The 15,138-nt window shown below is 43.4% G+C and overlaps 1 protein-coding gene across 1 annotated transcript in view; it reads right to left on the bottom strand.

Moving 5' to 3' along the window:
* PPP6R2 (protein phosphatase 6 regulatory subunit 2) overlaps nucleotides 1-15,138 on the bottom strand; it is a 106,456-nt gene that overhangs the window by 41,665 nt on the left and 49,653 nt on the right. Inside the window, 2 exon segments of the mRNA XM_050901326.1 lie at nucleotides 8,102-8,239; nucleotides 8,988-9,174. Coding sequence (XP_050757283.1) covers nucleotides 8,102-8,239; nucleotides 8,988-9,174 — 325 coding nt within the window.

Below are 15,138 nucleotides of genomic sequence, written 5' to 3'. Positions count from 1 at the left end.
AACACAGGAATTACTGTTCCTGCGAACTGAGGGACACAGAAAATGAAATTCAAAGGCAAAAAAACCCCAACTGAAATAATCTGCTAAGATCAGAAGAGCAATACCAAAATTTGGTGAATTAAGAAGCACCTAGTAAACCTGGAAGAGATCAGTTCCTGTCTTGAGGCTGTTGTCAAAGAGATGGACTTGGACATTCACAAGAAAAGGAACACTCTGTAATGGACTCCTCAAATGAAAGCTGTGACACCCGCAGGACTTACCTACTTGGACTGAAGTACAATAGCGTTACCCTCAGCATCTCCCTTAAGAGAGTCACACCTCAAACACAAACTCTTCTGACCACATGCAACTCAGCAGCGTGTTTACTCTCAATGATAAATGACACACTCGTCAGGAATTCACGGACAGAACACTTGCCCATATGCGCAACTTGAATTATTCTACAGGAAAAGGAAGACTGCAAGACGCAGGGCCAGCAAGCAGGAGGCGGTTCATCTAGCAGTCGTTTGTTGTCTGCAAACAAACCAGGCTCCTGTTTGCTGCCTCCTGATTAGGGAGCGCTGGGCTCCTGCCCAACCGCTGCGGGGGAGCACCTGTATCACGTATGCTCAGGCACCACAGAACAAGTGGGACATGGCAAACTGGTCCAGGCAAACTGGGACTTGGCAGTTAATGAGGCAGTGGGCATGGAAGGGGGTGTGGAGGTGCCGCTCCAGCTGCATGGGACTGCAAGATCGGTGCAACCACAGTGGTGACAGGCAAGAGGGCACGGTCCCCACCACCAGCTGAGGCAACTATATCTGCACATGGGAGGCCTCAACCCACGTGGAGCTCTTGAGAGGGGGCACGGTCAACCAGGTCCTGGGCAGCAGGGAGCACGTGGTGCTTCTCCTTGGTGGAGATAATGTCCCTCACCGGCAGCAGATGCACTCTCATCAAGGACGGTGCTGCCAGGTGATGGGAGTTATGGGTGAAGGTGAGAAGACAATGTAATATTGTATTCTGGATGAACAGAATTTCAACAGGGGTTTTCTGCAGAGACCATGGAAACGGTCAGGGTTTCCTGGACCCTAATTTTGCATGGAAGACGGACTAGCCAGAGACTACACAGGAATTAGAGGATGGAGACTCCCAAGTCGGGAGTGGCTAGAAGCTGGGAACATGGGAAAAGCTCTTTCACCACCAGGAGATGTGCACTTACAGGACAGGGATAATGGCTTGGTGGTAACAGGCGAGGAGGAACAGGTTTCCTCAAGTGAGCCATCAGAGTCACCCGAGCCTGAAACCAACGGAAGAGGAGGTGGCAGATGAGTGTGGCTGGAGACTCCCTTCCACAGGGAACGAAGAACCTGCTCACCAGCCAGGTTTGCTGTTTCGACAAGCACGCTGCTTGCCAGCAGCTCAGACACCCCCACTGTGCGGGGAGACTACCAAGGCTCATCCAGCCCTTGGACGGCCACTCCTTCCTCCTGACGCCATGTGTGCGCTGATATCACTGCCAAGGGACATCTCAGGCGTATCACAAGTAACTACAGGGCCCTGCCAGGGTGAAGCCCTGGAGAAGTCCCTGTGCTGCCAATCACATCTTTTGCCAGGTTCAACTCTGGCTGAGCTTTGGACTTCCTAACACCATCCCTGCCTGCTCGGGCAGCCTCTCACTGCCGCTCCGGGTGCTCCATCCCCGCTCCACCATCTCAGCGCTGTCTGTGCATGCGTGAGCTCAAGCAGGAGTGTCCTGCTCACCCATGCAGACCTTCTCCCATGCCTGCTTGACTTTCCGCACATCGGGATGGACTGTTTTGTCTAAGTACTAACTCTTAGCTTTCTCTGCGGTGACTTCCCTCCCACATAACCTGCTACTAGGCTCAAGGACCACGTAGGCCTAACAGCAGAGGTTACCAGTAAAAAAAAAAAAAAAAAAAAAAAAAAAAAAGAGTCAATACTGGTGACCAGTACTGCTAAGTGTTTTCATTAAAAACCTGAAAATGGGAAAAAACACACCCTTAGTAAGTTCGTGAACAATACCACATTGGGGGGCAGCAGTTGATATGCAGGAGGGGAGGAACCTAGACAAGCTGGAGAAATGGCCCGGGAGGAACCTCAGAAGTTCAAGAAAGGCAAAACGCAAAGTCCTGCACGGGGGATGGCATAACGGGGTGGGAGTCTACTAGCCAGGAACAGCTCGCAGAAAAGGCCAAGAGGGCCCTTAGCAGACCTGTTACATCAGGAGTCAGCGTTGTACCCCTGATGGCCTGAGGGCAGCCAGCAGTGTGAGAGCAGGGATTGCTCCCCTCCATTCAGCACCAGTGAGAGCCATCAAGATACTGGGTCAGGCTGGGGCTCACCAGCGCAGGAGAGACATTGCAATAGTGCAGCAGGTCCCATGGAGGTCCCTGAGATGGTCGGGGCTGGAGTACATGAGGTTGGACAAGAGGCTGAGAGTGGGGCTTGCTCAGCCCAGAGAGGAGAAGGCGAAGGGGAGACCCTATTGTGGTCTGCGACCACTTAGTGGGGTGGGGAGAGACGATGGAGCCAGGCTGCTCTCAGAGGTCCCGTGACGGGATGAGAGGCACAAAACGCAACAAGAGAAATTCCAACTGGGTATTAGGAAAAAAAATCTCCACTTGAGGGTGATTCAAACACTGGAAGAGGACCCAGACAGGTCTCCACTCCTGGAGACAGTGAAAACTCATCTAGCCAAGGCCTTGAGCAATCTACTTGAATGGGACCTGCTCTGCGGACACAGATGGACCTTCTCAGGGGTCTTCCAACCTGCATTATGCTATGAATGAATTTTTGAAGTCTTGTAGGGTCAATACTTAAGGAAGTCTGCTATATTAGGATGTCAACAAAATGTAATTTTCTAAAACCTGCTGAAAACATACCTAATAAGAGTGTGACTTTGGCTTGGATATTCCTAATCAGTCACAGTAAAAGAAAGTTTGTGCTTGATTATTCAAGACGGTAGTCAAACAACGGACTCTGCAACTATCAACAGACCAAGCTGTCTGATCTTTCAAGGATCACAACATCAATAGTCACTTCACTGAGGTATTCACAGTAAGCTTTCCTCAGCTGAGGATTGATCTTGCAATAGGACAATTTTTATTACAAGAGAAAGATACCTGCATTAGTCTAATCTAGCCCTGGGAGCTACCGTTCCTTTAGAGTAAAGACGGCATGAAGAATATGCCCTTTTTACTCTTGTAGTTTGTTACCCGTGAAAGCAACAGAAGAAAGTGGGACAACGTGTAGGGGTTTTTTTTCTGTGTTATGATCACTACCCATGGTACACTGACAAAAAGGCTACATGATACCCTGGCTACAGGAGGTGAAAACTGGAAGATCAGTTCAACCACCGTGGCACAGAGCTCGCAAGGGGTTTCTGCAGACATCACTGGCAAGCCATGGTCTGCACTTGGGCGTTCTTTGCCAGGGAGAAGAGATGGGTCCAGCCAGGACAAGCAGATTTCTCTTCAGAATAACAGGGATCACATTCTCCTGAATACCAAGGAAACCGTGTCAGGTTATGATGAATGGTGTAACCCACTCTGCAACCCAAAGGTGGGGTTTGGCTTGAGATCCCAGTGACTCACTGTGCTCCAGCTGAGCCATAGCGGGTTCTCTCCTCCAGACCTGAATCAGGAAGACAGGCTAATTCTGCTCCGTGAAGATTATACAACAGAAGCTGTACTTTTTGTCACTAAGGCAAGCATGAGAAGATGAAGTGCAGAAGAGATATCCGCAATAACTGGATCTGCTTCATATAAATTCCCAGTACATGCCAGCAAAATCAGACATAGAGTCTTCTCACAGCGGTCGTGCCTCTTCGCATTTTTCTAGGTAAGATTTTATACTAATAACACGCAGACAGAGGACAGACTTCTTTGATGCCGCTTATCTGTCCTGATACTAAAAATGCTTCAAGAAGCAACCCATATCTGAGCTTTCTTGCTATACAAGAAGTAAATTATTTAAAGTCAATATTATTTCTTTCACAAATCCACAGAGACATTCCAGGATCAAATGACACCGATCAAAGAGAATATGCTGTCATCCATCTGCATGATGTCAGATTTGTCCAAGGATATCAAAATGTAGGTGCCTGAAAGACAAGCAGGCTGGAAGGACCTCCTTAGAGGTTTCCGATGAAGACTTCTAGTATTTCTAATTGTGAGAGTCCAGAAACAGGGAGGAGACAGGGCTGTAAAGATGCAATGTAGACAACAGATTATTTCACTTACATTGCACCTACCCATGGGCTGCTGAATCTGGAGGCTTCCTTGTGCAGTGCTGCTTCTGTCAAACTCAGGACAGAAGTATGGAGGAACAGCATGTGCCAGCAAGGTTTTTTCCTGATGGCACAGCTCTCCAAAACAACAAAATCCGAGCTACATGAACAAAGCACTCCTCTGTCATGCATGAACAGAAGGAAATGGATACAGAATTATCATATTTTCATGTTAACTGTAGGCCCTCAATTACAGATCAAGGAAAAGAAAGGGAAAAAACACCACAAACTGTAGTTCTGCAAACAGTTTAAGAACATATAAAATGGCACTGCCGCCTTCTCTCTGCTCATACTCGTCCACTTATCTTCTGCTCCTTTCTCCTCCCTTATCATTGCACAAGTCCATGCAAAACAAAAACCCAACCCAAACCAAGGAATTGAGCAGGCTGAAAACAATCCTGGCAAAAAATACAAATAAAAGCAAGGTGTTTTCAGTTGGATCAATTCCCGAGTCCATGTCACCTTACAACCACACAAACATCTCCGCAGGCAAAGATTCAAGAGGAGCTGGATGGGCAGAACAAGCAGTAAGAAGGTGAAAGCAGGACTGCCTCTTTCTCTGGCAATGCCAACTTACAGCGCTTGCGGAATCGCTGGCCCAGCTTCACTTGGCACTGGAAGTCAAACGCTTGCACTAGGACAGTGAGAACCTCCACCCTGGCTAACATCATCTGAGCGAGGGGTAGACAAGGAAACTTCAAGCACACACTTTAGAAGGTCCATTCAGTAGAAAACAGAGCAGAACACGGAACCACCAGCACTGTCCAGCTATCACGGTCTAAGGATCAGAACACGGAACCACCAGCACTGTCCAGCTATCACAGTCTAAGGATCTCTAAAATGGAAGGCCAGAGAATTAGACTCTTGTGCAATTATCGGGGAGTCTCTGACTTCCCGAGTCAAAGCAACAATGTGGACATCAAATCCCTGAGGAGAGGTGCTGTGGGACTTGTTATACAGAATATAATTTTATTTAACTTAAAACTTGAGATATCATCTTCATAAATCTGGTGCTGTAAAACACTACCTTTCCAGACAGTAAGAAACACATAACGAACCAATGGAAGTTCACAGAAGGATTTTGCCAGCATAGCAATGTCAAGTGGAAAAGTGGTCTTTTCACACCCCTAAGTGATGTACCCTCGACGGCAGCACTTTCTAGTGAAAAACGGTGCTTCTCAAACTTTACTTGGACAGCGAAGTTTTCAGCTCTTGCTAAGTCACACAAACACAACGTAGAAGGCATTTTGTTGTTCAGATGACATTCATATTACACTTGGGAAGTAGCTGGAACGTAACCTGGAGACCCTGATGTAATGTTAGACCTCCTCAGATACCATCCAGGAGCAGGGTACATCAATACCAGGGAGACCTTAAAATACTAACTTTAATTGCTGTCACTGTGCTACAAAACTAATTGGTAAACAGCTAGCCAAAAATCTATGGCACAGGATGTCTACCCAAAACACTAGCTACTGCCTGGAGGAAGATGTGCAGATAGGGAAAAAAACCCTGAATACGGCATTTAAAGACACACTGTCAACATACAGTGCTGTTAGTGAATGACATTTGCATGCAGGTTCAACATATGGATAAGAGCAGTCAATCAACTGGAAACTGTTTAACAGAAGATGACAACACATAGGAATTTATGACACAATATATAAGAAGTTAATGAAATGCACACAAATGAAACGGTGCGGCTCAGATCCAGATCACAAGATAGCTGGGCTCCCCTGTGCTGTTAAGGGGTGCATGGCCTTACGGTTACCGCCTAATACACCGCTTGACGGACCACGTTCTCCTGAATTTCAGCAGTTCGGAGTGGGAGAAGAGTGGCTAAGCAGGAGTGAGACCCTGGGAAGATCAGCCAACTGCAGCTGTATGAGTTCCTGAAAAATTAGTAATAATGCTTTTCCTCTTGCTAAAACTCAAAAGAGCCTGACACCTCTCTGAGGTGTCCAGCACGCCAAAGAAATATGAAGACTGCTTTGAGACAGCAAACAATTCGAAACTGTTCTAGCTACTAGCTGACAGACAATATTTTTTTCCTGATGTGATGAAAAGCTAAAGCAGTCCATGAAGTATAACTTTTGTTTCTAATACCTACCAAAAATCAAGATTGCAAATTAACTTTTCTGGAGACTTAAGTTTCTGACTATATTGCCAAAATTGCTGATAAGTAGCTTCTCTAAACACTCAATGCCAAATTTCAATATTGCTACTACTTTCTGTTTTTCTGAGAAGTCCTTAAGCCATCAGATTTTTAAATGCTTGGGGACAATACTTATATTATACCTATATACTTATTAAGACTATTTGGAAAAAAAAAAACCTTTGGATGCACCTCCAGTGCCACTTGACATCTTCACTTTGTTTTCATTTTTTTTGACTGTGTGAAATCTTTAACAGGTAGAATTAAACTGATAGGATGGGGTTAAAACATATCTCATCCAGATCTGCCTGTTTATGGATGGTTGATATTTGGAAGGTTCCTGGATGGAAGCCATCCATCCAGGAAAAACACTACTCAGTTAAAATGCCATTTTAACAACAGAAGAAAAAATAATTGCATTTATCTTGGTAATATTACCCTGCACTACTGCAATGTCTGTCCTGCACCGGTGAGCCCCAGCCTGGCCCCAGTATCTTGACAGGTCTCACCAGCGCTGAGCAGAGGGGAGCAATCCCTGCCCTCACCCCTCCGGCTGCCCTCGGGCCATCGTGGCCTGGGATGCGGTTGGACCTTTTCTGCAAAGCTGCTTTCTCTTCCAATGAATCCTCCATCATCACTGTCCTCTGTCAGTCCACCGCTTGAATGCTTTTTCCTCCCATCTCCTTTCTTGCTCTTACTATTTGATGTCTAACCAATTGAATTGACGACTTTTCTGTCAAAAAACGAAGACTTCCTTTCATGGGTGAATGCCTATACAAGTCTGTAAGGATCGATTCGTGCCTGTATTTTCTTCCTTCTCTGTAACAGCGTGTGTACTGCACAAGGCACCGTAAGGCTGAGAGGAGGAATCCAGCAATGGTAATCACCTACCGTGAGTCTCTGCGAAGAACATTTACCTGCTAAGCTATGGTGTGGTCAATGCTCCGGACACAGAAGACAGGCAGCAAAGCTTGCCAAACATATGAACCCTGGTGTGGGCTTCAGTGACTCAGGCACAGTTTCTCATATGGCATGCTGCTCTTCTGGTTTACTGAGAGGGAGCTAAAGTAGGTTTTTTTCCCTCCAATCCTGCACATCTGCCCGCTAAAGGGGGGATGAGGCAGCCTCACCCAGACCGGGCTATGAAGGGAGAAAAACTTGTCCTACCTGTAAAGCAAACTAAGCATCTTGGTAAGATATTTTATAAGGCTGCCTATTAAAGAGGAAGGGGAAGGAGGAGGCACAAGATATCATCCACAAAAATCACATACACCCTTGAACGCGGTGAGGAATTAACAAATTGCTGTCCCAAACAATCAGTCTAAAATTCTGAACACTGCGAAAGATTACAAACTTCCTTTGTCAAAGCTCTACAGCAAAAACAGCTAGAGTAAATAGTGGTTGCTATATGGAAAAATGAGTTGAAAATCCTTTACTGCCAGGGCCTGAACCAGGCTTCTTCTGCTGTGCAAGCCACAAGCAGTCTGAAGTACCCAAAGTAACCAACGTGCAGACTCTAGCACTAAGAAAAATAGTTTTCAGAAGAGTGGATCCGCTCTCATAATAAATGACAAAAAGAATTCTATTTCTTTAAGACAAACAAACAAAAATCTCCGTTCCCAATCTTGTAAAGAAAAAAAGTAGTAGATTCTCACATTCAGTACTTCCTGCCGTAGAGTTGCGGGCTCCACACAGCTGATTAGACGAAGCAGGAGGTCCATCATTGCTGATGTATCTATATGCTTTAGCACCAGGCTAATAAATTTGTCTTTTTTCCTTAAAAATGCAATCACCTAAAAATAAAAGCATCATCATCAGTTGCTAGTACAACATACAGACATGGCACACAGAACTTCCTATACTTCACTTTCTCATCTCAACCAACCCACCTTGATGCAAAAGGGCTACTAGGTTGAGAAATTCTCCAGAGAACGAGAATAACATTCTCATTTCAAGGCAACACTAAACCAAATCTTTTTAGCTATCTTTTCTTTCCTCTATGCCACAAAGAAACCCAAGCCCACAGAAATAAGAGCATCAAGAAGCTGGTGAAGCTGGAGAATTTTCCATTCCACTAAGGCTCTCTGACAGCCTTCGTTTAAAAAAATCAATTTTGAATTGGAACGCATGTATTCCTAAAACACTGTTCAGCTCATGTTTCCAGCACCCCTTTTATAGGCATGAGACTGAGGCATTGTTTATGTAACGAGATGATTCTGGGCAATGATCAAAGGATGCATCAATATGCCTTAGTATGAAAAATAAAGCTTTAGCTGCGGCACAGGAATATCCCAGCTATTGCAGATCTGAAACCAAAACTATGCAAAGGTGTCTAAATAAGCTAGCATCTCCCTCAACTGAGGAATCCGAAGAACTTTTAAAAGACTACATTTCAACTCCAACCATAAAGAGTATAGAGAGCTATTTTTCAACTCTAAGAATACAATGAGATCACGAGGGTAGCAATGATACTGCCATATGACACAAACAACGTTAGTGAATCAATTTGTGCTTACGTATCAGGACAAATCTAATCACTACCTGTTCCGTTTTTCTTGCAATGAGATTCCCAATAGTCTTACTGAAGAAACTGGCAAGCAAAGGGTTCAAAGGAGGCTCGTGATCCAAGAAGTCATAGAGGATATTCAGCAGAGTTTCATCCCCTCCTAGCTTGTCATTGATCTGCGGCACATCCGAGGTCAGCAGTTCACAGGCTGTGTTTGGATATCTGGAAGGACAGAACCAGACCAACTAAAGGTGAAATGAAAACTCTCAAGAAAATCTTCCCTTATTAAAGTTATAAAGAGTAGGAGGATCGCCCTTCCTGGAGACGGGGGGGGGGGGGGGGGGGGAACAAACCAAAAACCACACGAGAAACAAGGGTCATCTACATTAATGGCACATTTTAAGGAAACACTATTTCCTGTAGCACGTCATGTGGGGTATTTTTTTTTTTAACAACTGAATTATGCATCTCAAGCTTCCTTCAAATTGCAGTTAGTTCTGATTTTTAAAAGTGCTGCTTAATCAGTTTCAACACACTTAAAATCTCTTAAAATCTTTTAACATGAATCCATTTGCACAACTAAAATTAACCCAAAATTGAAGGTTGATTTGAAGAACGCATATTTTAGCAGGTTTCTGTTATGTTTCTGAAAAATTATTCTTTCCACTACTGGAGCTGAATTAAAAATGAGCATTTTTTTTTTTTTTTTTTTAATCAAGAGGACTAGAATTTAGAGACAGAACATTAGCTCTAACACAAAACTCCTAACAAATGAGCATACACTATGTACAAGCAAGCAATTCATAACCAACCTTTTGAGTTTCAATTTATCAGTAGTGTCTATAATCTTCTGTAAAATTAACTTGTTTTTCAGAAAATATTACTGTGCCTGGTTTAGATAATTTTGCTCGCTTAAATCAGAATACAAAATTATATTTGACAGCTAATGAAATCCCTTTTTTTCTTGACCTTGTTTCTTGCTCTTCCAGGCAGTGCTTTTAGAAACAGGCCACATTTATGATCAGAAAAGGTAATAATGTGTTTATAATTAGACAAAGTCTCAAATATCAAAGTGCATACATACAAAACAATAATCTAACGTCAACACAAAACATGCTTTTTGGGGACTGTTAGTTTTGCTAAAAGACTAAGGTTTCTTCAGGTTTAAATTCTACATTAAAAGCCACCTGTACCGTATAGCTACATGGCACTGTTTTGCAAGCGTTTCACTGATTCAGACTCTCCATTACTCATGCGATGAAGGAACTAAGCAGGGGATGGGAGGCTGTCTTGCACGCACACTACAACACCAAAATTCATCTAGCTCTCTTTTATTTTTTTAAAACCTCATTTCAGTGTTTTGTCGTTAGTGTCTCAATTTCATATTCTAGCTACTGTCCATCTATAAAAAGGGCTTAAGCGAACTCCTTCAAAAAATACCTATTCACCGTCACACAGAGGTTATTGTAATCAGAAACAGCAGTTCATTAGTGCTGTGAAATTCAACCTAGCACTGAACTTTAACACTATTTTCACAGTTTCAATGATATATATGATCCTAGAGTCAAAAGGCAGCTGGACTTTATTTTTAAACCATGATTTACTCTTACCCCACTAATTGTTTAAAGACTCTGACAGGGCGTGCTCGAGTGGTTCAGCGGTTCTAAGCACAAAGCAGCAATTCTGAACACCACACTCCCGCTGAGTGCCAGTTCTTATCCGTGTTTCCCAAAGTAGTTTTGATTTGTTATCAAGTGATACAGATTAAAAATAAAACCTGTCCTTCACAGTTTGAGCGTTTTCTCTCTGTAAGCAGAGCTGGTTATCTTTTTTAGTTTCAAAAGCAAAAAGAAAATTTACTATGTATTTTAATAACGGCCAACTGAATTAATAACAACATTAAAAAAACTACAGAACGCTCTTGCTGCAAATGCATGTTCATTCTTTAAGTAGTGCATTCATTTTCCTAATAAAAATTGTGCCATTCCATAAGACACAAACCCAACAGAATTCCCACTTTTAATAATTATGCAAGGTCTACCACTTTTTGTAACTTTAGACACAAGCCAACTCCAAGATCAGTACAAACCACTCCCGCAATAATATGACTGTTTCTACAACACAAATGGAATACCTTCATTTTTGTAGAACAGTGAAGCCGAAAAAAATCTTTCAATACAAAGCAAGAGTTTTGCCCCCCCCCGCCCCCGGCTCAATCTCAAAGGAAAAAAACCACGCAGAAAAGTGCTGTGGAAATGACCAGGTACCTCTCACATCTCTACCACCTTTGCAGTAAGACCTGTGAGCGTGTAACAGAATCTGGGTTGAGCGTTTATCTGGGTTTTTTCCTGCTCTCTTAGTCGAAATTAGTTAGATTTCTGCTCTGAACCTCATTAACAGAAAATCGAGAAGAAATCTTAACAGCACCTCCCAAACTTGAAATGGGACCCTCTGCTCTGAGCTTTGTCTCCCACTTTCCTAGACACAGCACGTTTCATATATCTGGCAGTGTCTCCTAAGCTGGTGAGCACTATCAGGGAAGAAACTGTGGAATTATTGTAGGTCTTTGGAAATTTCAGCTCAGTTCTTGGAGTGACAAGACGGACATACAGATTGCTAGAAATCATACCAAAGGAACAGATAAGAAAAATACTGTGTCATTGGGAGATATGAGCATGCCGTCAATTCACAAGTACAGTATGTTTGAGCATGCCATCGTATACATTGCTAGGACCCTTGTCAGAGACCAGACACCAGGAAAGGAAGATCTTTTCATTTGATCCCACGTGGCTGTTCTTGGCATTTGCACCTCTTCTGTGAAGAGACCTGCAGCTTTTTCTTCAGCTGACTGCCCACTTGCCTGTTCTTCCCATGGGTTTGCCTTGGCCGTACCCAGGAATCATGTATGTGTGGCTTTCATCCCAGTGTTGTGCACATGGCTTAACTGGCAGGATGCTCTGCTGGCCCTTTGCTCTTTTCAATTCACAGCTCAAGCTGGAGCTTCCTTTCAGTTATCGTGCTTTCAAGTGCACCACTCTTTGAGCACCTTCATCCTAATACCTGTTACTGTTTGCTTTTCTTACGTTCATTGAATAGAATTTTTATTTTGGAAGAAATTCCACACCTCATCCTTCCCAATTTAAACCTTACTTTACTCATCACAGTTCCATTTGGTTCTGAACAAGGAAAATACTTCTTGCCCTGGTAGTATACAAAGGGTGAAGACAAGTGTTACAGGACAACAATAACTTTTCCAGTACGTATACCGAATTGCTTTGTGTAGAGCCTTGTGCTTTTGATCATGAACACACACTTGCATTCACTGTTTATCGAGTATTTCCAGCATACTGCCCACGAGGACTCCAAAGCCTTCCCTGAGATGTACAAGCTAATCTGAAGCCCAGCAATGTGCGCACGTAACTTGGGCCATCAGTCATTACACAATCAGCACTGACTGCATTTACTTTATTACTGCTTGGCCATATAACATCATGAAATCTTTCTACCTCTTAACTAACCTAAGTAATTTTGCATTATCAACTTTCCACATTTATAATTCATCTCCTCTCTTATTTCATGTGTGAATGTATCACACAGCACAGGACTCAGTAGTGCAAAACCAGAAAGCTGGAACTGGCCATTTTTCCCTCATCTATGTTTCTTTTCTTTAAACAGTTCTTAATTGACGACAGAACCCTTCTCTGTTATCCCATGACAGCTTGTTTTCAACAGTCTTTGATAAGGGACCTTATCTTTTTGGACTGTACTTATGCCACGAGGCATATCACCATCATCCGTGTGTTTCACTGACTCCATCAAACTCAGCTCCTGAACTGAAGCCTGACTTCCCTCTACAAAAGCAGTACTGCGTGATGGCTGAGAGCCTGCATTTAGAGACGTGTCTATGAATCATAATGCTATGCCATAAATTCTTCAATGTGCACAACACAGAAAGCAGATTTACTGGCTCACAGACCCTTCTTAATAACCAGTGTCCTATTTGCCACTTCCAGTCCACTGGTTTTAAGGCTGACCAGGTGAGCAATTTCATATTTTAATTCCTTGAAATCATTCGGGTGAATACCAGCCACTCCTAACAATTATTCTACTGATGCTGTTCCACAGATGCTCCAATTTCAGACAGTTCCTCAGACGATTCCCCTGTAAAGACACCACTTGGGAATCTCCCAAGAAGTCTCTGAAGTGAGCACCAACACAGACAGTTTAGTTATATTTTCTGCTGTGGTCCTATCTTCCTTTATACTTGGATCACCCATCCGCCCTACACATTCTCGGAGAGGCTTCCTTGTTTTGATGGGTTTAGAGTATTAGTGGTTTTGCCTTTAGCAAACTGCTTCTCAAAAACCCCTTCGTCCAGTCTCACGGATTAACTTGCCACTATGTCCTTTTTCCATATCTGGACACAATTTCCCTTTTGTGAGGATGTACTTTTACCTGTAATGGATTATTTGTTTTTAACCAAGCCAGTTTTCTACATTAGGATTATTTTCAATCTTTGTAATACAAGCTCTGCATTTACCACGAGCCACTAAAATGTTTCCAGGCCAGCTGTGAGCTTTTTACCCTTTCACAGTACCATTTACTTCCTAACTGGCCTCCTCATATTTATGTAGTTCCACGCCTAAAAGTTAGAAAAACAAACCCCAAGTCCATGATAATGCTGTTTATGTCTTTTTTGCTCCTACGAGGATGTTAAAGTTGAGTACATTACGGTTACTATTACAAAGTGATTTTACAACAGTTACATTTCTTAGAGCCCCCAAGGGTATATGGAGACTTATTTCTCCTTTTTCTGGCTCATTGCTCCATGCAAAAGGCATTCACGATTCCTAAAAACTCATGCACCGTGCCTCCCTGTGATATATATCCTGTCAACAGGGGGATAAATGAAACCTCTCATTGTTACAGCACGTTCTGCTCTTGCAGCCTTTACAGTCTCCAAGTTTCACACAGTCAGATCTAATACTTCACCCTTTTTATTTAGGCACGGCGTCCCAACCCATAAGGTTTCCACGCTGCAGCTAACTTATCTCACTTGACACTCAGCCCTCTATTCCCTAAAGCCCACTCTTACACCAGCAGAGTCTACTCTGCCCTTCCTATAAGCTGTACTCTCATAACTGCATGGTCTCAACAGGTTTATGAGACACCCTAGTATGTCAACAAGTTCATTATAAATAGATATTACAGTTCAAATAGTTTATACACTTCTTTGATTGCCACAGGTCTTCATCTGGTTGCTTAGTTTCACACGCTATGCTTAGATGGGGATTTACTGTTGAGTTTTCCTATTTGCAGTTTCCCTTCTGAACTTTATGAACTTCCATCCTCCCGACGTTTCAAGAATAAAGCATTCTGACGATTCCATTTCCACAGCATCCATCATTCTGAGCTGCATGTCCTTCCAAACCTATCAAGTTGCTCCCCTGTTCCAGTTTAGAAACTTTCATAACCTTTTCTTAAGAGCCAAAAATTGGATTCCGTTTGGATTTAGACAGAGTCCATTCTTCCTGCTTAGCCTTTATTTATTCCAAAAGCTTCCCCAGTTTCTAATAAGCTTAAAACCTCCTTCCCCTCTCCCATGCCTCACCATGCTTTGAAAATGCTTCTCTGCCTGGTCTACCTACGGGACTGGAAGCATTTCCAAAAAAATACTTCATAAAGATCAGCTCTGTTTGTTCTGGCAAGCAGGTCACTACACAGTTCTCGTTGCCATCAAACACTCGCTTATCTGTCTATAGTGTACAACCACGCTTCCCACCACTATACCGGCTTTTCGAGCAGGCACCTTACGGGCTGCTCTTAGAAGAGGAAGAAGATATAATGCCATCATCTGATGAAGAGATCGGTGAATGAGACTGCTAACCTAAGGCCTTCCCAACACAATATCTTCTTCTATCTTGCCAGCACAGGGGACCGCAACACTGGAGGCTGGCCTCTTCCCACCACTGTCTGCCTTTGTCTGTGCCTCCTCATTAGCCAACCTGGCCTTGAGCTGCCGAAACCACACGCCACCTTCAAAAGCTGATGAAAGGGCATATAACCCTGCATGTGAAATTCAAGGACGCCTGGGAGTAAACACTCTCATACTGAGCTTCCCTCTTCATTTTGGTTTGCGTTAAGGACTTTGCTTCTTGAGAAACTTTTTGTTTGTCCCCACCTTCC

This window comes from Gymnogyps californianus, chromosome 1 (genome assembly GCF_018139145.2).
Source record: "Gymnogyps californianus isolate 813 chromosome 1, ASM1813914v2, whole genome shotgun sequence".
Lineage (NCBI taxonomy): Eukaryota > Metazoa > Chordata > Aves > Accipitriformes > Cathartidae > Gymnogyps > Gymnogyps californianus.
This window is presented reverse-complemented; position numbering and strand designations above follow the sequence as displayed.